Genomic DNA, 18,190 nt, shown 5'->3' with positions numbered 1-18,190 from the left:
AATAAAAGAGAGCCAAATTACCACTCGCCTTTTCCGCAAGCAAACTGCTGGTAATACATTGTTACATGCTGCTAGTCACCACCCAGAACCATTGAAATCCAGCATACCCTATGGTGAGTTATTAAGAGCCCGCCGCGCATGCAGTACAGATGAGGACTTTTTGAAAGAACAAGAAACCATGCTAACACGCTTTAAAGCAAGGGGGTATAAGGAACAAATCCTGACAACAGCCAGAAACAAAGTTAAGGACTTAAAGCAACATGACCTGTTATTCAAACCCTCCAAAACTAGTACTAGGAGAGAAGAGGGCGAAGAAATCAAATTTGATACACCCAGAATGATAACCCAGTACAGTAGAGGTGCATGGACATTGGAAAAAATCTTAAAGAAACATTGGAATCTACTAACCGCTGATCCTATTATTGGTGACCGTGTGGGATTAAGACCACAGGTAACCTACAGGAAAGCAAGGTCATTAAGGGACAGACTAGTTCACAGTTTTCAAGATGAAGGCACTCGGTCACAGTGGCTAAAAATGCCTAATGGCTTCACCACCTGTGGCATGTGTAAGGCTGACCGCAATGGCAAAAATTGCAAACAATATACCACAGGATCTGGGCAAATACGTCCAATCCAACAAACGATTAACTGCACTAGCGACTTTGTTGTCTACATACTGGAATGCCCTTGTGGCCTCCGGTATGTGGGCAGTACAATGTTGCCTCTAAAATTGAGAATATTACAGCACTTACGTGCAATCACTAATTGTGATAGCAATTACCCTGTGGCACGCCACTATTCTGAATGCCATAGCAGTAATAACAGCAGCCTAAGATTCTTTGGAGTTGAGAGAATTCCTAAGCACTCACGGGGAGGTGATCGGGAGAAATATTTGAGAATACTTGAGTCTAAATTTATCATAGATTTGGACTGCAAGGCGCCTAAGGGCCTCAATAGTGGGGAGGAACTTGCAACCCACATAGGGCTATAATCTGCTAGTTTTCGCCATATTCTGCATGGAAGTACCAAAGCTTTTCTTTCCCAACATTTTTAGCTGGGATTTTAATGGTTACGGTATTATAATTTTTTTAGATCTCACAATTTTTATTAGTCGGGGTTACAGGACATCTACGGATAGCTTAGCGTGCCCCAATGGGGGTCGTATTAACCAATGGCCACAATTGTGGTAGAGGCATTCTGTCCGGTATAGGTCCTAGAGAGAGAGAGAAAACAACCCCCCCTTTTTTTCTTCACATTTGTAACTATGCACTTTATTCCCACACTCCCCATACCTAGCACTTATTAAGGGCCACTTCCTGGATTCCACATGAACTAATCCACCACGAAATTTCTGCCCATATGAAATTGCAAAACGATAAAAATAACAGTACACAATCATACACATGTGAATTAACATTAGCATTATGGAAGCGCAATTGCGATAATATTATGTTAATGCACTTGAGACTGAATTGTATCTCCAAATATATCTGAAATGATTAATTTCTCATCATGTTGACCTTTGTGTACAATAACGGCAATAGAGAATCATGAACACATGCCGAATGTTAACAATTTTGAATTTGAAAACGTTATTGTTCATTTATTAACGATGCAAATATCCGACATGGCAGAATTATTTATTTATTTGTTTGCAATTGCATTATGAATATTTAAAACGTGGACACAAAAGTAGTACGAGTTAAATTATCTGCAGTATGCGCACTCGTCATGCTCAATTGTTGAAAATACGACTTGTTCGTTCTTTTTGCAAGCAACCGCACCAAGTCATGATAATGGTTTGTTTATTCATGTATTTTTCATTAGATTGTTGCTATGATTGCCATTCTAATTCCAATTATAGGTATAAGATTTCGGTTTGAAAATACGTTTCATGCTATGCTATACAACAATAGTAGTATTTCTTTTATGTTTATCAACCTCGAGCATGTATTTCTACGGGTGTTGGAACACAGGAAGTTACTTGACAAAGGCTAACGCCGAAACGCGTCGTCCTGGATTAAGCTAGCGCACAAATAAAGTTCGTTTGTGCCGTTTCCTGGTGTGCCGTCTCTTCTCTCTTTGAATTGGTGCTTGGAGGAAAGAACCGTAATTATATATATATATATCTATATATATATAGATATATATATATATATAGATATATATATATATATATGATATGAAGATGCCATTTTCTTCTTTAAACAATGGCACGTGCTACTTATTTATGATCATTCAGACTCTTTGGAGTACATCTTTTGAACCTACTATTACAATTTAAAAAGGTAGATGGTCCACCTCTTTAAACAGGAATTTATGCAGCTTCCCATGTAACTAATTTATATCTTTGCTGAACCTCCCTGTTAACCTTCTTGTAAACTCAGACTGACACAGGGTCTTCAAGCCCAGACAGATAATGTATCACAAACACATAATTATCCCTACCAAAAATGTCTTTCTGTGCAATGATGCCATACAACCTTGTTCATATGAGAAAACTGTTCCTACACTACGTGCACACATGTTCCACTTCATACAATGATCATAGCATAAGAGAAATTAAAGCATTCATTGATTACTCACCACAGCATCAATCTGTTCCAGGAGTTTCATGAATTGCTCGACTGCTAATTTTATTCGCTTGTCCAACTTATTAAGAGCTTCTGTTTGGAGATTTTTGGCTAGAAACCCCTGAATGAAAAAGGCAACAGCAATAGTTATGTTAATAGCCGGACACTGATTACTGTAGTATACCTATCAGTGAGTTATGAGATTCTTTACCCAACAACCACCCACTTCTGAAATGGCAGGAACTACTTAGAGAAGGCTTCATAGCTGATATTAAAACTATGATAGAAAAAGGTTTGGTTCACATGTCATGATGGGGCAGATAAAGCAACAACTCAACTCAAGAACACATACAGAAAATATATGCCCAAAAAAGATAGTGCCACTATAGGTCTGTGACCAAAATAGGAACACTGCAAGGTGAGCTACAAGTGACTAAAGAATAACTAGGAAGTCACTAGATGAACATTTACCAGTAAAAGGGCTCTATTACAGACAAGCCCTTCCGCATAGTCATTGATTCAAATGATTAACAGGGATTGGGCCAAAGCCACACCTTATAAAGCCCAAAAGTAGTTTCAGAAGTTATCATCACTAACCCACTGTAAGAACAACACTGCAAATACAATACGTACGACTTTTAATGCATAAATATCAGGACTTTTAAGTCCTTAAGCTTACCAAACCTCTGCTGCCTAAACACATAACTTACCATCAGCCAAAGTGAAAGAAGGAAATATTGGAAAAACAAATTCCTATTTTTTTTAATTCTACTCAGAACTATCAAGAAACCGCATATAGGTTTATAGGTTTAACACCCTTCTCATTGCCTTTGCAAAAAATGAAAACGGGGAGGAAGGGGGGTGGGAGTGTAACACTTAATTAAAAAGGCATCTATAAAGGCACAAGGATTTACAATAAACCCACATAAGGGGCATAAAGATGCTAACAACGACAGAACAATTTTGCCCTAGCAATGCAGGCGGAGTCATAGCACATTGATCCATATAAACACACTATATTTACCAATATCTTCAGCCAACACCAAGCTTGGAGCAATTAAACAGAATCAGTGGAGGAGTGCAGGAAGGAACTGAAACAGGAGATCCTATAACTTTGTGCATGCAAACATAAAGAGCGACACAGCCATCATCATTCAGCAGATCTACACCAATGCAAACACCAACAGATGAAAATGTTGCCACCACTAGTACTTTTAGAACCACAATTAGACAGAAAACACCTCCAAAGACTCAATCAACCCTAGAACTGACAGCATATGATCAGATCAGCAACAGCACTCAACCAGACCAGTGAAAAGAAGACCCAAGGCTGCCTAGGAATCAACTCAGGACTTGTGTAAACATCTCAGTACATAAACAGAAGGACATCTCAAATTAATCGTAGGGTCTTATTAAGACTTCGGCGGTCTTCCTGTAGGACCACCACTGTGGAGGTCCCAGGAAGACCGCCAAGCCGTCGGCATTTCAGCCCGCCGGATTACAACAGTAATCCAGAGTTGCAGGGCAGCGGCAATTGGAATGTTTGGCTCATAGGAGAACCTAAAAAGCATACTACTGCTGTGACAGCACATCCATGCACTGTGTGGCATGCACCATGTTGCACATGCCACACAGTACACACACGACCAAGCACTTCTAGAGGGGCACATCATGTGCCCCCACCCGCATGCACCACCATGTACAGACTGCCCGGGGGCCCAGTTCGGGGGGCCCTTTACATGCCTTTCCGCCAACTATTTCATGGCAGGGTCTCTGCCAGCGTAAGCACTGCCGCAATTCCCACCTGCTTTTCCCACCTTGGGATCCTGGATCATGACGGTGGCAGTCTTGTGGCAGTCCCACTGTCACAATCGTAATCGTGCGGGAGGTCCGATGCAACGGCAGCCGCCAGACCACTATCTATGGGTACAGCGATCCCAGGACTGCTGTACTCGTAATTAGGCCCTAAGTGTCTAACAATATGCTTTATCAACAAACTATTAGCAAGGTAAAAAAGGACACCAACATTCACAACCTCATCAAAAGCATGGGTTTCAAAGTCAAATGAACCCCGATTCTCTAAATCTATGTGACCACATATTTATAGATCAGCCAGTAGATGAGGGTGGACTGATGTTCGAGAACACATGGGAATGCCCACAGATCAATCTAGGAAGCACATCCAATTTTGTACAGTTCACAATAACAACACATGGTTGACAATATTAAATCCCTCCTCCTGACAAACATATACAGTTGCCCTGGTTAAATAGGTGGCTTTGTGGGAAGAGTCTGCAACATTATCCTACTGATTCCATTTGAAAAAGATAGAATTTTAGTCCTAGGGTTTTAAACCTTAATTTTGAAGTACCCAAAATGAAAACAAAAGTTGCACCTCCATAATTATGATTGACAACTCACTTCTAGGAAATCCCAATTTGCACCCTTAATAACTTTGCCTCCCCCTTGAGTACTATAAATCAAACCTGGCGGAAACACTACTTAGTATGCAGCCTTTCAGAATGGTGGCTGTGGTGCAAATTGCTCAAACAAACAAAAAGGTATAATTTAAAGTAGGTTTATCAAATAAAATAGGTTTCCTCAAATACAATAGGTTTCTCAATGGCTGGGACTTTCAAGTATGCATGTGTCGGCCATGTACAGTTTGTATCTATAATTTTTGGCAATCGCTGTAAACAAGGAAAGTAGCAATACAATCCCCACTCGAGCCACTGTTCCAGACAAACGGTGGCAAATAGGCACTCCTAGGGTGGAAAAAGTACAAAATAGCTCCACTCTTGGGCAAGCTCATGGGCAAAAAAACACTTGCCCTGTCTTCACTTTGGGGCAAGGTGGGTAGTGGGGAATTAGCATGTATACCCTTCCTTCCATGAACAAAGTGAGGAGTTAAAAAAAAAAAGTACACCCCTCCTTGTGCAAGGAGTGGGAATGCACATCACTCCCACACTCTTGGGCATAATGTGACTGAAGTAAAAAATCGTCCGCCAAACTCACTCAACCTTACTGCCCCTGCCATCCACTGTTTTATAACTTATTTTCACCTTCCACAAGTGATGGAGGCAAAAATTATTAATGAGTGAGAGTGTAAGAATGCGCTGACGTTTAGGTCTGTTTAAATCTTCAGCCCTGCCATCACTTGTGGAAAATGCAATTGACAAGCAAATCATCAAGTGGCACCAAATTTATTACAGAAATCTACTCGCCCACTCACTAGGACTATATACAAAAGGAAAAAGGTATAAAGGAATCAATACTGGTCAATTTTATGAGTAGAGCACATTTAATTACCCTCTCAAAAATAATTAATATTCATAATGAGTATATCAAAATCAATTTACATCACACACCGGCAAGGCGCCTATTCAAGGAGAAACAAATGACATATCACAATGTATATTACATTACATTGACAATCAAACATAAAACACATAACAATTAACAATAACCCTAAATATGTTATTCACACTAGTGTCCCCCTTATACTTCTAGGCGAACCACTTAGAGGTAGTCAAACGTGAAACACTAGAAGTCTAATATACTAATTGGCCTAGCTCTAGTGTAGCACAACATAATTTCAAGAATCACCATCAGTCCAGTGACTCCTCCTTCAAAGTGTCGACGTGACCACGTTTCAGCCTTATCTATTTAGGCCTCTTCAGGACAGGGGTTATGCATAATATTCAGAATAGTAGAGGGCGCAAGGTCTCTCGCACTGAAACAATATACAGCGACAAAGGTGCTATACCTTCCTATCAATAGGTAGGCACACCCTCTTCAAGAAATTCTTAATACAAGTCCATCAGCAAACTCCCGACTTAAACGGGTTAAATGCTTCAAAGGTCAGCTGGCAATCCCTCGCTAAGCTGAAGTTCTCCGCGGCCGCCCAAGTGCGTAACTTGGGCGGCCGCGGAGAACTTCAGTTTAGCAGAAACATTTCTGCCCCCGCCATTATTTTATTTTTTATTTATAACGTTTTATATAGCGTGAACATGATCCCGAGGGATATCAGAGCACTTCACAATTAGGGAGGGAAGATGATAAGGGATGTACAAGCGTCAAATACATAACAAACAAAACAATTACAAAGGGTGCATCAAAGAACATTACAAAGCTAAGAATAGAGAGCCTGGGAGGGAAGAAAAGATTAAAATAAGGAAATATAACAAAACAATTCAAGACGCAAGGTGTAAGTCCAGTATCTTACAGCCGATGAACCCGGAATCATTTTACTTCCAATTTGAAAGCAACCGTGGAGGTGATTCTGCGTACTTCAGGAGGGAGAGAGTTCCAGATCCTCCGGGCAGAGCCGGAGAAAGCTATTTGACAAGTTCTCTTTTTGCGAAAGATCTGTGGTTTCAGGAGGAGGGAGTTAGCACTTCTTGAGGTTCTACCACCTCCAGATAGTTCTAGCTTTTGGACTAGATACCTGGGGGTTTTGAAATGGAGAGCTTTGTGAGACAGGCAGGCAATCTTTAGCTGTATTCTTGCTTCAAGAAGCAGCCAATGTAGAGATTTTAAGACTGGGGAAATGTGCGCATTTCTTTTTGTGCGAGTGGTCAGTCTGGCCGCAGCATTCAATGCAGCCCTCAGTGGGGCGTAGGTATATTTAGGGAGGCCACAGAGAGTAGCACTGCCATAGTCTAGCCTCGGCAAAACCAGCGCTTGGACCACATGCTTGAAGTCAGCTTGTGGAAGGAAAGGTTTGAGCTTCCTGAGTAATCTCATCTGGTGATGCACTCCCTTGTACGCCTTGCTGATATGATTCTTCATATTGAAATGCTTGTCCAGGGTGATTTGGCAATGATGGCACTGTAATTAATGTACTAAGAGGCAAGTCAGCGGTCATGTGTAGCCTTTATGTGGCTAGATTAGTATTATATACAGAGCAAAAGTTTAGTCTGTTAAATCAAACAAAAGTGTTTTTGTACAGCAGACATAGTGAACTTGCGTATTTGAAGGGGCTCTCCTATGTGATAAAGGAGAAAATGGCGGCTCAGTGCATTAATATATTTGCCCAGGATCACATAATTTGAAACCAGTTTATGGGTCAAGAGCATTGTAGCTAGCACCAACATGAAGAAAAGTGTTGCGACCGCTATTTGAGGACTTGGGGACTGCATATAGAGAGGCAAGTAGGGATACCTTTCTCTCCTGGCTTTTGTGGGGGGTGTCCCAGGGGGTACTCTCCCTGGGCAGTAAAAAAAACACAATTTGGGTTGTCACAGAACTGCGGGAGTCAAGGCATCCCCCGTGGGGTCTAAGAAGGATCATGCAGGAGTCCGAAGGGACAGAAAAAATTTAAGAAGGGAGAATGTGGGGGGTCTTTGTGGATAGTTGAATGGTTACAGGGTCGTGGGCAAATAGCCTGGTTGTAGCCAGGTCCTGCCACCAAACCCCTGCAGGCTGGCCCTGCGGCCAACCCCTACCACACACAGCCTGAGGCAGCCTGCCCACCCTTGCAGGCAGCCAACTCGATGCTGCGCCCAGCCTTTGGATGTGCGCAGCATGAGCCTGGCAACAGAGGTTGGCCCCCCTGCAGGTAAACTACTGTGTCCTGGTCTGGGCTCCCCGGGACACAGTCAGTGAGCCGAATTGAGGGGGGGGGGGGGTCCTGTAAAGGAACAGGGAGGGGGGCCACGTACTCCTCTTGCTTCTTTAATCACATGGTCCTGGGGGATGGGGTCCCCAGGGCTTTAATCTTGAGAAAAGGGTTGGCACGTCCCCCTCCCTTTTTAATGCATTTTGGGCCTGGGCAGGTTGGGCTCCCTGGGATACAGTAACTGAATCGGCCCCGGGGGATGGGGTCCCTTAAAGGCTCACGCTTCCCTTCATTAATTACTCGGCCCCGTGGGATGGGGTCCCCGGGCCTTATTAGGCTTGCGGACGGGGGCATCATATGACAGTCACCTCATGCTCCCTTATTTTTAATATCTCTTTTACCTCTCTGCCACTGTGGTGAAGAATTTGCACACATGTGCTTATGTTTAAGCAGTAAACGTGGCAGGGAGAAAGGGAAGTAACTGGAAAATTGGGAATACTTACTACAAAATGGGAGGGGTTTTGGGGAGGGTCAGGCAACTGCAAACACCCACCTACAAAACAGTAAGCACCCATTACTATTCACAAACCACACTTCTAATATTACTACAACCCTATAGGTGCCAAAACAGAGGCAATTGTTCTCCAGCGCAGCACGAGAGTAAAGCACCACACATGGCCACTCACAGGTACCTCAATCCATTTGCTTAGAAAATAACACAGGAACTTAAACTAACATCCCATGGGTACTAATGTTAAAATAAATAACATTATTTCAACATTTTACATATATATTGTTTAATGTTAAAAATGTATCATACTTAAAGTAAAAAATAAATTAAGCCATTAACTTTTTATTAAAAAAGTTAAAATTATATAAGTTAATTCAACAAATAGCTTAACAAAATGTAATACGTAGCTAATAAAAATGTTATGGTGGTTGGGAATTTTTATGAAATTATTCCTTAGGAAATATTATTTATACATTATTAGAACATTGGAATGTTGGTAACTCCATTGAAAACAATGGAGTGCTCCGGGCTTATAATGGCTGGTTTAAGCCCGGAGCTCCAACATTCTAATGCTTCTTTGTTCACAGCTCTGGCTGTGAACAAAGACTTCAGGGAGCCTGAGGGGATTTCAATCCCCTCGCGCTCCCTTAAGGATTTGTTTTGTTAGAACATTCTGCCCTCTAGTGGCAGAATGTTCTAATAGCCTTATAGCCCTTCGTAGCAGGGCTATACCGGCTTTTAAAGTCCCTCTGCTTTGTTAAAGTCCCTCGCCTTCAGCTCGGGCCTTTAACGCTGCAGCGAGCCTTTAACAGCCGGTATAGCCCGCTACGGCGGGCTATCAGGCTATAATAAAACATTTAATTAGTACTTAATATAGCCTTATAGCCCGCCGTAGCGGGCTATACCAGCTATTAAAGGCCCGCTGCAGCGTTAAAGGCCCGAGCCGAAGGCGAGGTACTTTAACAAAGCAGAGGGACTTTAATTGCCGGTATTGCCCTGCTACGAAGGGCTATAAGGCTATTAGAACATTCTGCCACTAGAGGGCAGAATGTTCTAACAAAAATAAACAAAGCCTTCAGGAGCGCGAGGAGACTGAAATCCCCTCAGGCTCCCTGAAGCCTTTGTTCACAGCCAGAGCTGTGAACAAAGAAGCATTGGAATGTTGGAGCTCCGGGCTTATACCAGCCATTATAAGCCCGGAGCACTCCATTGTTTTCAATGGAGCTACCAACATTCCAAAGTTCTAATACAATTTAATGTAACAAGTTAATGAGCTGTAACATTTTATTTTATTAGTCTAGTTTGATAATAAATATGTTTAATTATTTTACATTATTAAAATATTTTTAAGTTTTTTAAAAAAATGAATACACTTTAGTATTTGTCCTTACACGTTTCTGTACGAAGATCTCCGCCATGATAACAGAGAGCGCCACCTATGAGTGAAAAGTTATTGGTAGTAACTTGACACTCGTAAATCCTGTTGTAGAAGTCTCCAATAGACGGTGGAGACATGTATAGATAGCAACCTTAGGGTGTAAATCTGCACTCACAAATGGTGAATTGCAATATAGTGTAGATTTATACATAGATGCAGTAGAAAATATAAACATAAGTAAATCTACAAGCGTATATTTACCTTTGTGAATAGGCCCCTAAGAGCCTTCATGATGAAAATAATTATTTAAATTTATATTTTTTAGAACCGTCCTAATCTGCTTTGTGCATGGTGAATGTGAAGGTGTGTGTGGGCCCGAAGAAGAACATTTTGAAACATCTTGTGTCTTTTTCAGGATTCGATATTCTTACATTATGAGAAGAACCAGTAAATCGGATAGTGTTTTAAACAGCCAGACCTTGGTGCAGTGATCTACATCTTCAAGTACAGCTCAAAGAGTAAGTTTGTAATAATGTTTTTATTGTAGTGTGTATAGAAGGTTTGATTGTGTTTCCAAAAGTATGCCTTACTAGAATAAGAATCCGTAACAGTAGGTTTGAATAGATAGATTGGTTTGTATCCATTGAAAGACAGATGTATCGTGGGCTTACATTTGAATGCATCATGCTTAAAACAAAATGAAATAATTCAATAAAAGACTATGGTATGGATCTAGAGTTCGGGCAATGAGAGACATCCAGTAAAACAGCAGCACCTACCCAGCCGCCTAATTTGGAGTGAACTGATATGTGTACACTCTAACTGGGACAAACAGGATATTCCTGTTTTTCAGGCTCTAATAAAACACATTCACTGTTGAATATTTATTAATGGATGTCAGGTGTGGCATCAGAACACGAACAGCAGCTTCAATGTATTTTATGTGAGGAATTATTAGAAAATGAATCAAAGAGACCACCAAATTTATGAAAACACTTTGAAAGTATGCAGACACAGCATCCTACGAAATCCCAAAAATTTGCCAAAATTAAACGGCAAGAGTTTCGACAAAATATTAAACTAGCTGAAAAGATTGCAAGGGTTCGTGCAATGAAAATGGGGTCAAAGTTTGACATGAAGGGTCCGTGCTAATAGCTAAATCTAGGAAACCTCATACAATCACTGAAGATGTGATACAACCTTCTCCTAAAGCCATGGTTAGTGCAATAGTTGGACAAAAAAGAAGCCAAAGATTTAAATTTGGCGGAACTGTTCAATTATAACCATAAATGAGAAAACTGAAAACATTTAAGACCGCGCAAAAGAAGATTTGAATGAAAGAATTTGTAATAGTCAGATTTAGCCTACAAGTGGATTAAAGCATGGACTTAAAAAACAATTTAATGTAACTGTTCTGTTTAATAAGAGATCAGCAAATGGTTGTTGAAGATTTATTCTTCTGCTGCCTTTTGATACGTAACTCTGCTGAAGGGTTGTATTACAGTTTGACTGCAGTTCTGCCATTAAATTGAGTTTAATGGTCAAATGTTGTAATAAGCTCAGAGAAGACCATGACTTGTCTTTGAGACTAACGAGTCTCAGTCAACTAAGAAGGGCATACAATCCTTCAGCTTCAGGGCGTCAATGTTTCATTCAGCCAAAATTGTGCCAGAAGAATTGAGAAAGGTCTTGAATGAATCAATTGAAATTGTAATTGTTATCAAAGCGAAATAACTAAATTCAATGTCTGTCATTCTGTGGATAGTGATAATCTACATAAAAAGTTTGAGGGCCGTCTCAGTGAAGTATTGTTTTGGCTTGTCGAATGAAATCAGAATATTCTCTAATGAACTAGAATCTCGATTTTTATTTCATGGAGCGCTGTTGCTGTACATACCGGACATCTTCACTCATTTTAATGCACTCAACTTGAGCACTTAAGGTGGTGACATTCCGATTCTGAATGTACAAGATAAGATCGAGGCAGTGATCAAAAATCTAGAATTGTGAGGCAGTCGCATAACAGGAAAAAATCTCCATGTAATTCAAGACCTGAAGAGCTTCCTTGAAACTACTGATGAAAAATAATCAAATGAAATCTTAGAAATTTTATTGAGCTCCTGCAAGATCAGCAAAGCGGCTTTTGCAAGCCCTATCCACCTTTAAATGAAAGTAAAAATTAGAATAAATATCCTTTCAATATAGGTATTGACAAACAAGCAGGCAGACAGCAGCAGAAGAAATTACCCGACTGAAATCTCGAGACATAGTGCACTAAAACTTCAGTTCAAGGCAAGTACTGCAGCAAATATTTGCCTTCATGTAAGAACTGATTAACCTAAATTATTGTACAAAGCACTGAGGCTTTTAATTTCATTCCCTAACACCAATTTATATGAAAACACTTTCTTAGCTCTTATGAATTTAAAAATTAAATACAGAAATGGCTTTGAAGTGTAGAAACTAATATTACATTTCAACGCTTAGAAATGAAACAAAATAATAAAAAGCTGGTTGATGAGATACAACATCAAACTTCCCATTCAAATTAGAAACAGAAATCAGTATATTTTTTCATTTGTAAATTAAAGTATTTTGCAATTTCTGTATTTGTTTGTGTATTATTGCATATTGTTTTAAGTTTTAAATCCTAGCTATGGCTTAGGCAGGGGTCCCCGGAATAGAAACAATGATTCAATAAATAATATGTGAAATTACTGCTTCGGGTCATGGCTAAGTAGGCTCGAGAATAAGCGTATTTCCCGAAACTCTATGAAGAGTATTGGCCTTCATATTTCTCTTCATACCAAGGTCAACATTTGTGGCCTGGCTTCCATGCAAAGGTCCACATACTGCCAAAGAATGCACATGCCTGCCTTGAGGAACGTTACCAAGTGGGGCTACAAGAAATGGCACGGATACCCATGGCCTACTCTGCCTCTGAGAGATCCAAAATGGAAGTGGCCATCCAAGGTCAGGTGAGACCGTATGCTAAACTGAGAATGTGAGATGCCTAGGGTGCATGGAATGGAGAGTAGATGGAAGGAATAGCTGCATAACCTCTAATCCTTTTGTGGGAGCCAAATCCCATTATTTTAGTAAACCTCAATATTTAGATCAACCTCAAATTTAGCTTTGGCGGCTCGGCTCTTGCACCCTTCATCTTGTGATAAGAGTCATTGCCTGCCTTCAAATGGGCCCCACAAATCAGCTTAGTAGATTAACAAATTGGTGACTGGACCAGTCAACAACTGAGTTCTAGATAAATTAAAATTTATAGGGTGGTATTACAAAAATCTCAAATTAGGCATTACAGAGGAAAGCAAAATATATATGCGATGTAGGCTCAGATACAGAGTACACAGTCAGAAATCAGGATTGTTTTAAGTTGCAATCACCAACAAAAATCCTAAAAGAAACAGGAAGAGTCCCTAGAGAAACAGGGAAGTCATAGACTGGACAACATCCCTAATAGAACAGGACAATTATCTAGCTCATTCTCAAAACCAAGAGCTTTTATACAAATAGGTAATAAGCAACAGCGCAGTCTGGAGATGTACAACACAATTTAAAACATTTTCAAACAAAGGCTCATACACCAGTGTGCTAGTAAGCCTGCATCGGAACTTCCAGCGGAAGGACATTCAGAATGTTACATTAGGAACATGCAGAAAGTCTAATTCACAATGCATGCTCTCTAAGGGAAATAACCATTTGCGTCACATTGTCCTGTGCTCTGCAAAAACTGTGGGCTGAGAAGACATGCAGGGGGACATTGACTGAGAGGGGTAATGAGCAGGAGCAAAATGAGCAGAACACAAATACTGCATTGATTTTAATAAAAAGGTGTTTTTGCAAAAATGTGGCATAACGAAACTACGTTAATAAACACAGTTCTAAACTTTTTTTTTTTCCAAAACATAGTTTTATTAAGTCAGCAGAAAATACATCTTGAACCGGAGAAATACAGTTCGTTCTGGTCAGAATCAGAAAAATCAATCTGTCGACTTTCGTATAGCATTTACAATAAAGGAAAAGAAACATTTTGGGCTTGTAAACTGCAGCCCATAACTTTATAACTAAGTGTGCCATGTGTAATACAATAATCTGATGAACATACCTTGCAAGCCAATTCCCATATATCACAGACCCCTGTATCATCTCCCTTCCCCCTGATCCATCATTTAGCAGTTTCAACATCAGGAGGGCATGGTGGAGGGGGTTCTAATATAAGACCTCGAAATCTGCCCAGCGTTTCTAGATTTTGAAATGTTTCTGAAGGCAGCCTCGTGCTTTAAATATAGGTTGTTCCATGTTCATACACCAGTCCAGACTCGCCCTTCATGCTTCCAATTTAGGCGGAGATGGATCCTTCCATGCCCTAGCTATATCCCTTTTGGCCAGGGTAAGGCCCAGGAATAATAGGTGTCGTTTATACAGATTTCCACCAATCTCGTCGGTGACATATAATAGTGCAAGTATAGGGGACAAAGAAATTTCTCATCCCAGTACCTCCGATAGGCAGGTTGTGACCCCAGTCCAAAATCTGCAAAGTCCCGTACATTCCCAAATGGTGTGTATGAACGTACCGTCTGCGCTGCCACAGCAGAGACATGTAGGGAAAGCTATCAGTCCTGCCCTCCACAGCCTATGTCTAGTAAAATAAGCGCGGTGTATGTATTTAAACTGAATGAATTTAAGGCGTGAAGCAATTGCAGCTGCTCTCAGGGACTCCAATATTTCCGTCCAATCATTACTGTCCAATGGACCGAGATCAACCTGCCATCTCTCTCGGAGGGAGTCTAGGATTGTATAAAAATTCGTCACCGGGGATTGGCATATTTTGGCCGTCTTATGGTCTCCCAGATCGCCCATGAAAACCTTAGCCTCTATCGGGTTAAACTCAGGGATAGATTCCAGAGTCGCTTTGTAGGGTGTTATGGCATGACAAAATTGCAAATATTTGTAGAACTGAGTACGCGGCATCTCGAATTCCCTCTGGAGCTCTTGGAAGGATTTCAGAACAGTGCCGCGCACCACATCCCACAACGTAGAGATCCCAATGATATCCCAGTCCCGAAATCATAACAAAGTAGATACCTGTGGCATAAGACCATTCTGCCAAAGGGGAGTTTCTCGTCAGTTTTCCCCACCATCCCGTTCTACGCAGCGATTGCTACCACGCTCCAAAGACCACCCGGGTAGCAGGTGGGAGCTGACAAACTCCCTTGGGGTATGTAGAAGAATATGTGGTAGGGTGTTGCCCATAAACCATTGTTCCACCCAATACGCCGGGTCATCCCTACTTCCGTACCCCCAGTCGTTTAGTACTAGGAGATGGGATGCTGCATGATACGATTGAATATCTTTTGACGCTATCCCTCCGCAATAGGTAGACTGGAAGCATATTCTTAGCATGAATCTAGCGGTCTGGTCATTCCAAAGGAAGCGGCTCAGTCTAGAATTAAGCTGGCTGAACCAGGCAGGCGGTATTGGAAAGGGATGATTCTGTAGCTGGTAAAGAAGGCGAGGAAGTGACACAATTTTAAAGATCGCAGAGTGACCCAATAGGGATCCGTGCCCAAGACTTAATTTCGGCTTGGATGTGTAGCCAGATGGGGGTGATGTTTTTATCCCATGACACCGATTGGGAGGACGCTAAGTGGACCCCAAGGTATTTAAATCCCGTTGTGTCTATTGTAACGTCTCTCCAAATATCTGCATTATGCGGAGTAGACAAGGCCCCATCCAATGCAGGTCTGAGATAAAGAAGATGACATTGTCCGCATACAGAGCATCCCCACTGGCCACTCAAATCCCTTAACCTGTACATCGATCTGGACCCATGATGCCAGGGGCTCCAGTGCCAGCACAAATAAGTAGGGAGATAGAGGACAGCCCTGATGTGTGCCAAGTCCTATGGAGAAGGGCTTCGAAACCGCACCGGCCACTCTTAACAGAAGCTGTGAGATCTCTATGTAGTAGCCGAAAATAGGCTAGGAGACACGGTCCAATATTGAGACGCTGTAGAAGAGCAAACCGGTATGTCCACCCCAAGAAATCAAATGCCCTGTTTATGTCCAGATGGTCAATCGCTGCTATTGCGTTATGGGCCAGTCGGATATTATGCTGGGTGGCTCGATTGGGCACAATGCCCGCCTGGTCTGGGTGAACGAGATCAGACATAAAGGAGAGGATACGATTGGCAAGGGCCTTGGCCAGAAGTTTGGCCTCCACATTCAGCAGCGATATGGGACGATAAGAGGACTGTTGGCCAGGCTTAAGAAATACTGCAATTTCGGCATTTCGCCAATCTGAGGAGAGCCTCCCCTCTTCAAGGGCCATGTTTACTGCCTCTAAATAGTGCGTAATAAACTGGGACTGAAACAGCTTGTAGAACTCACAAGGGAAGCCATTGGGCCCCGGAGCTTTGCCTGTACGTAAGTCTGTAAGGGCCGCACTCAGCTCCTCAGTCGTCAAGGGGGCATCCAAGTCCGCCCGTGTCATATCTGACAGGGCTTTGGGAGGTAAGTCATCTATAAAACGGTTGATCACGGGGCAGGTAACACTTCATTAGGGGTATATAGAGCGCCGTGAGATGTTGCAAAGCTGGATGCGATCTGGGCTGGGTCTGTCAGTGTTTGGCCATTGTCACCCAGAATGCCCGGTGTGGTTAGTGGGTGAGATGCCTGTTGGCACGGGTGGTGTAGGAGAGAACATGACTTATCCCCCCCCCACCCCCCCATTGATCTATTCGACTGCGAGTAGCCAACCAGGCCTGCCTGGCTTCATCTCGCAGAATGTTGGCATGTGCTTGTTGCGCGGAAAGGAGCTGGCAACGGGCTTGCCCACTGTCGACCTCCTGGCTCCGTTGTTATAACGTTAATATTCGAGTTTCTGCCTGAAGCAGTGTTTCCCGGCGCTTCTTCCGTTGGGTTGGCTTCATGGCCTCCCAGATAGTCAGCGCCGAGCTCACTGTGCCCAAGTTTTCTGTAAAATAAGCCGTAATGGCCTGATGCATATAGGTTTTTTATTGTGGATCATGAAGATGCTAGTAAACAACTAGGACGGACCTGTCTAGCAGTTTGTCCGACACTGTAGTGCCTGGCACCGCAAGGGTTTTATAGAAGAACCCTCACACACCAACCTAGTTGGTGTCATGCTTGATCATTGGGTTCCCAGCTGAGAAGCCGAATGCTACTCAGCTGTGCTGTGACACCTGATTACAATGGAGCTGTTTTTTTTTGGTGTACGTGTGATGAAGTGGTGTATTAAAAATACCTCTGGGTCTCTACCCGATAATTACTTTATTCCCAGTGGTCCAGGGTATATTAAAAACGAGTGAATAACAAAAAATACTATTAGTTGCTTCTTAGTTATCAGCTTGGTCGACATGTTTCAGCCCGTGTAAAAATTAGTAGGGCTTTCATCAGGATCTTTCTCACAGTGATTTAAAATAGTGGTGTAAGTGAAAAAGTGAAAAGTGAGTGGCAAAAGTAATTTACGCCACATGTGTATGCATTTTATAGCACGCGCGCTAAGGTGTGCTAAATTATGCTGAGTGGACTAACCGTAATTTGCGTCCACCTCTGAAAACTACAATTGTTTACGGAAATACAGCGTAACTCTGGTCCCGGGAGGGGGAAACCCCTATTTCACTATTTGTTACGAGGAGCTCACCCGCATCTGCACCTAATCCGGTCTCCACGGGAACAGGAAGGTGAAGATGCCACGCCGAAAGGCGCCTTCAAAAGAGAGGGCAGGCTACGGCCAGTCGCAATGTCAACACTATTGGAGAGTGATCCGACCTACCCCTAGGTAAAACATCAGCCGTCGCGATGCGATAATAGTAGGTGGTCAGTATAAATATATAGTCTAGACGTGAAATCATGTACTGCAGAATAGTATGTGTAGCTTTGTACTGTTGGGTGTAAATGTTGCCACGTATCCATCCAGCCCATGTCCCGAACCAATGACTGCAGTCGTGTTACACTGAGTAGCCCCTACCCTCCACTCGACCTCCATCTATCCTGAGTCAATGCCAAGACATCATTCCAGTCCCCGCCCATAATGGAGAGGCCTTTGGGTATCTCCAACGTTATCCTAGTCAGGCATTCCACAAACAAATCAGATAAGGGGGGGGGGCGCATATATGCTGCCAATGCTAC

The 18,190-nt window shown here is 42.2% G+C and overlaps 1 protein-coding gene across 1 annotated transcript in view; it reads right to left on the bottom strand.

Moving 5' to 3' along the window:
* The window catches only part of BAG1 (BAG cochaperone 1), a 212,916-nt gene that overhangs the window by 46,787 nt on the left and 147,939 nt on the right, over positions 1-18,190 (bottom strand). Inside the window, exon 5 of the mRNA XM_085606862.1 lies at positions 2,587-2,694. Within this exon, the coding sequence (XP_085462988.1) occupies positions 2,587-2,694 (108 nt within the window). The remainder of the gene's footprint in view (positions 1-2,586; positions 2,695-18,190) is intronic.

Source organism: Triturus cristatus, chromosome 5_2, assembly GCF_964204655.1.
Source record: "Triturus cristatus chromosome 5_2, aTriCri1.1, whole genome shotgun sequence".
NCBI lineage: Eukaryota > Metazoa > Chordata > Amphibia > Caudata > Salamandridae > Triturus > Triturus cristatus.
Note: the sequence above shows the minus strand (reverse complement) of the source record. Positions and strands in the feature narration are given on the sequence as shown.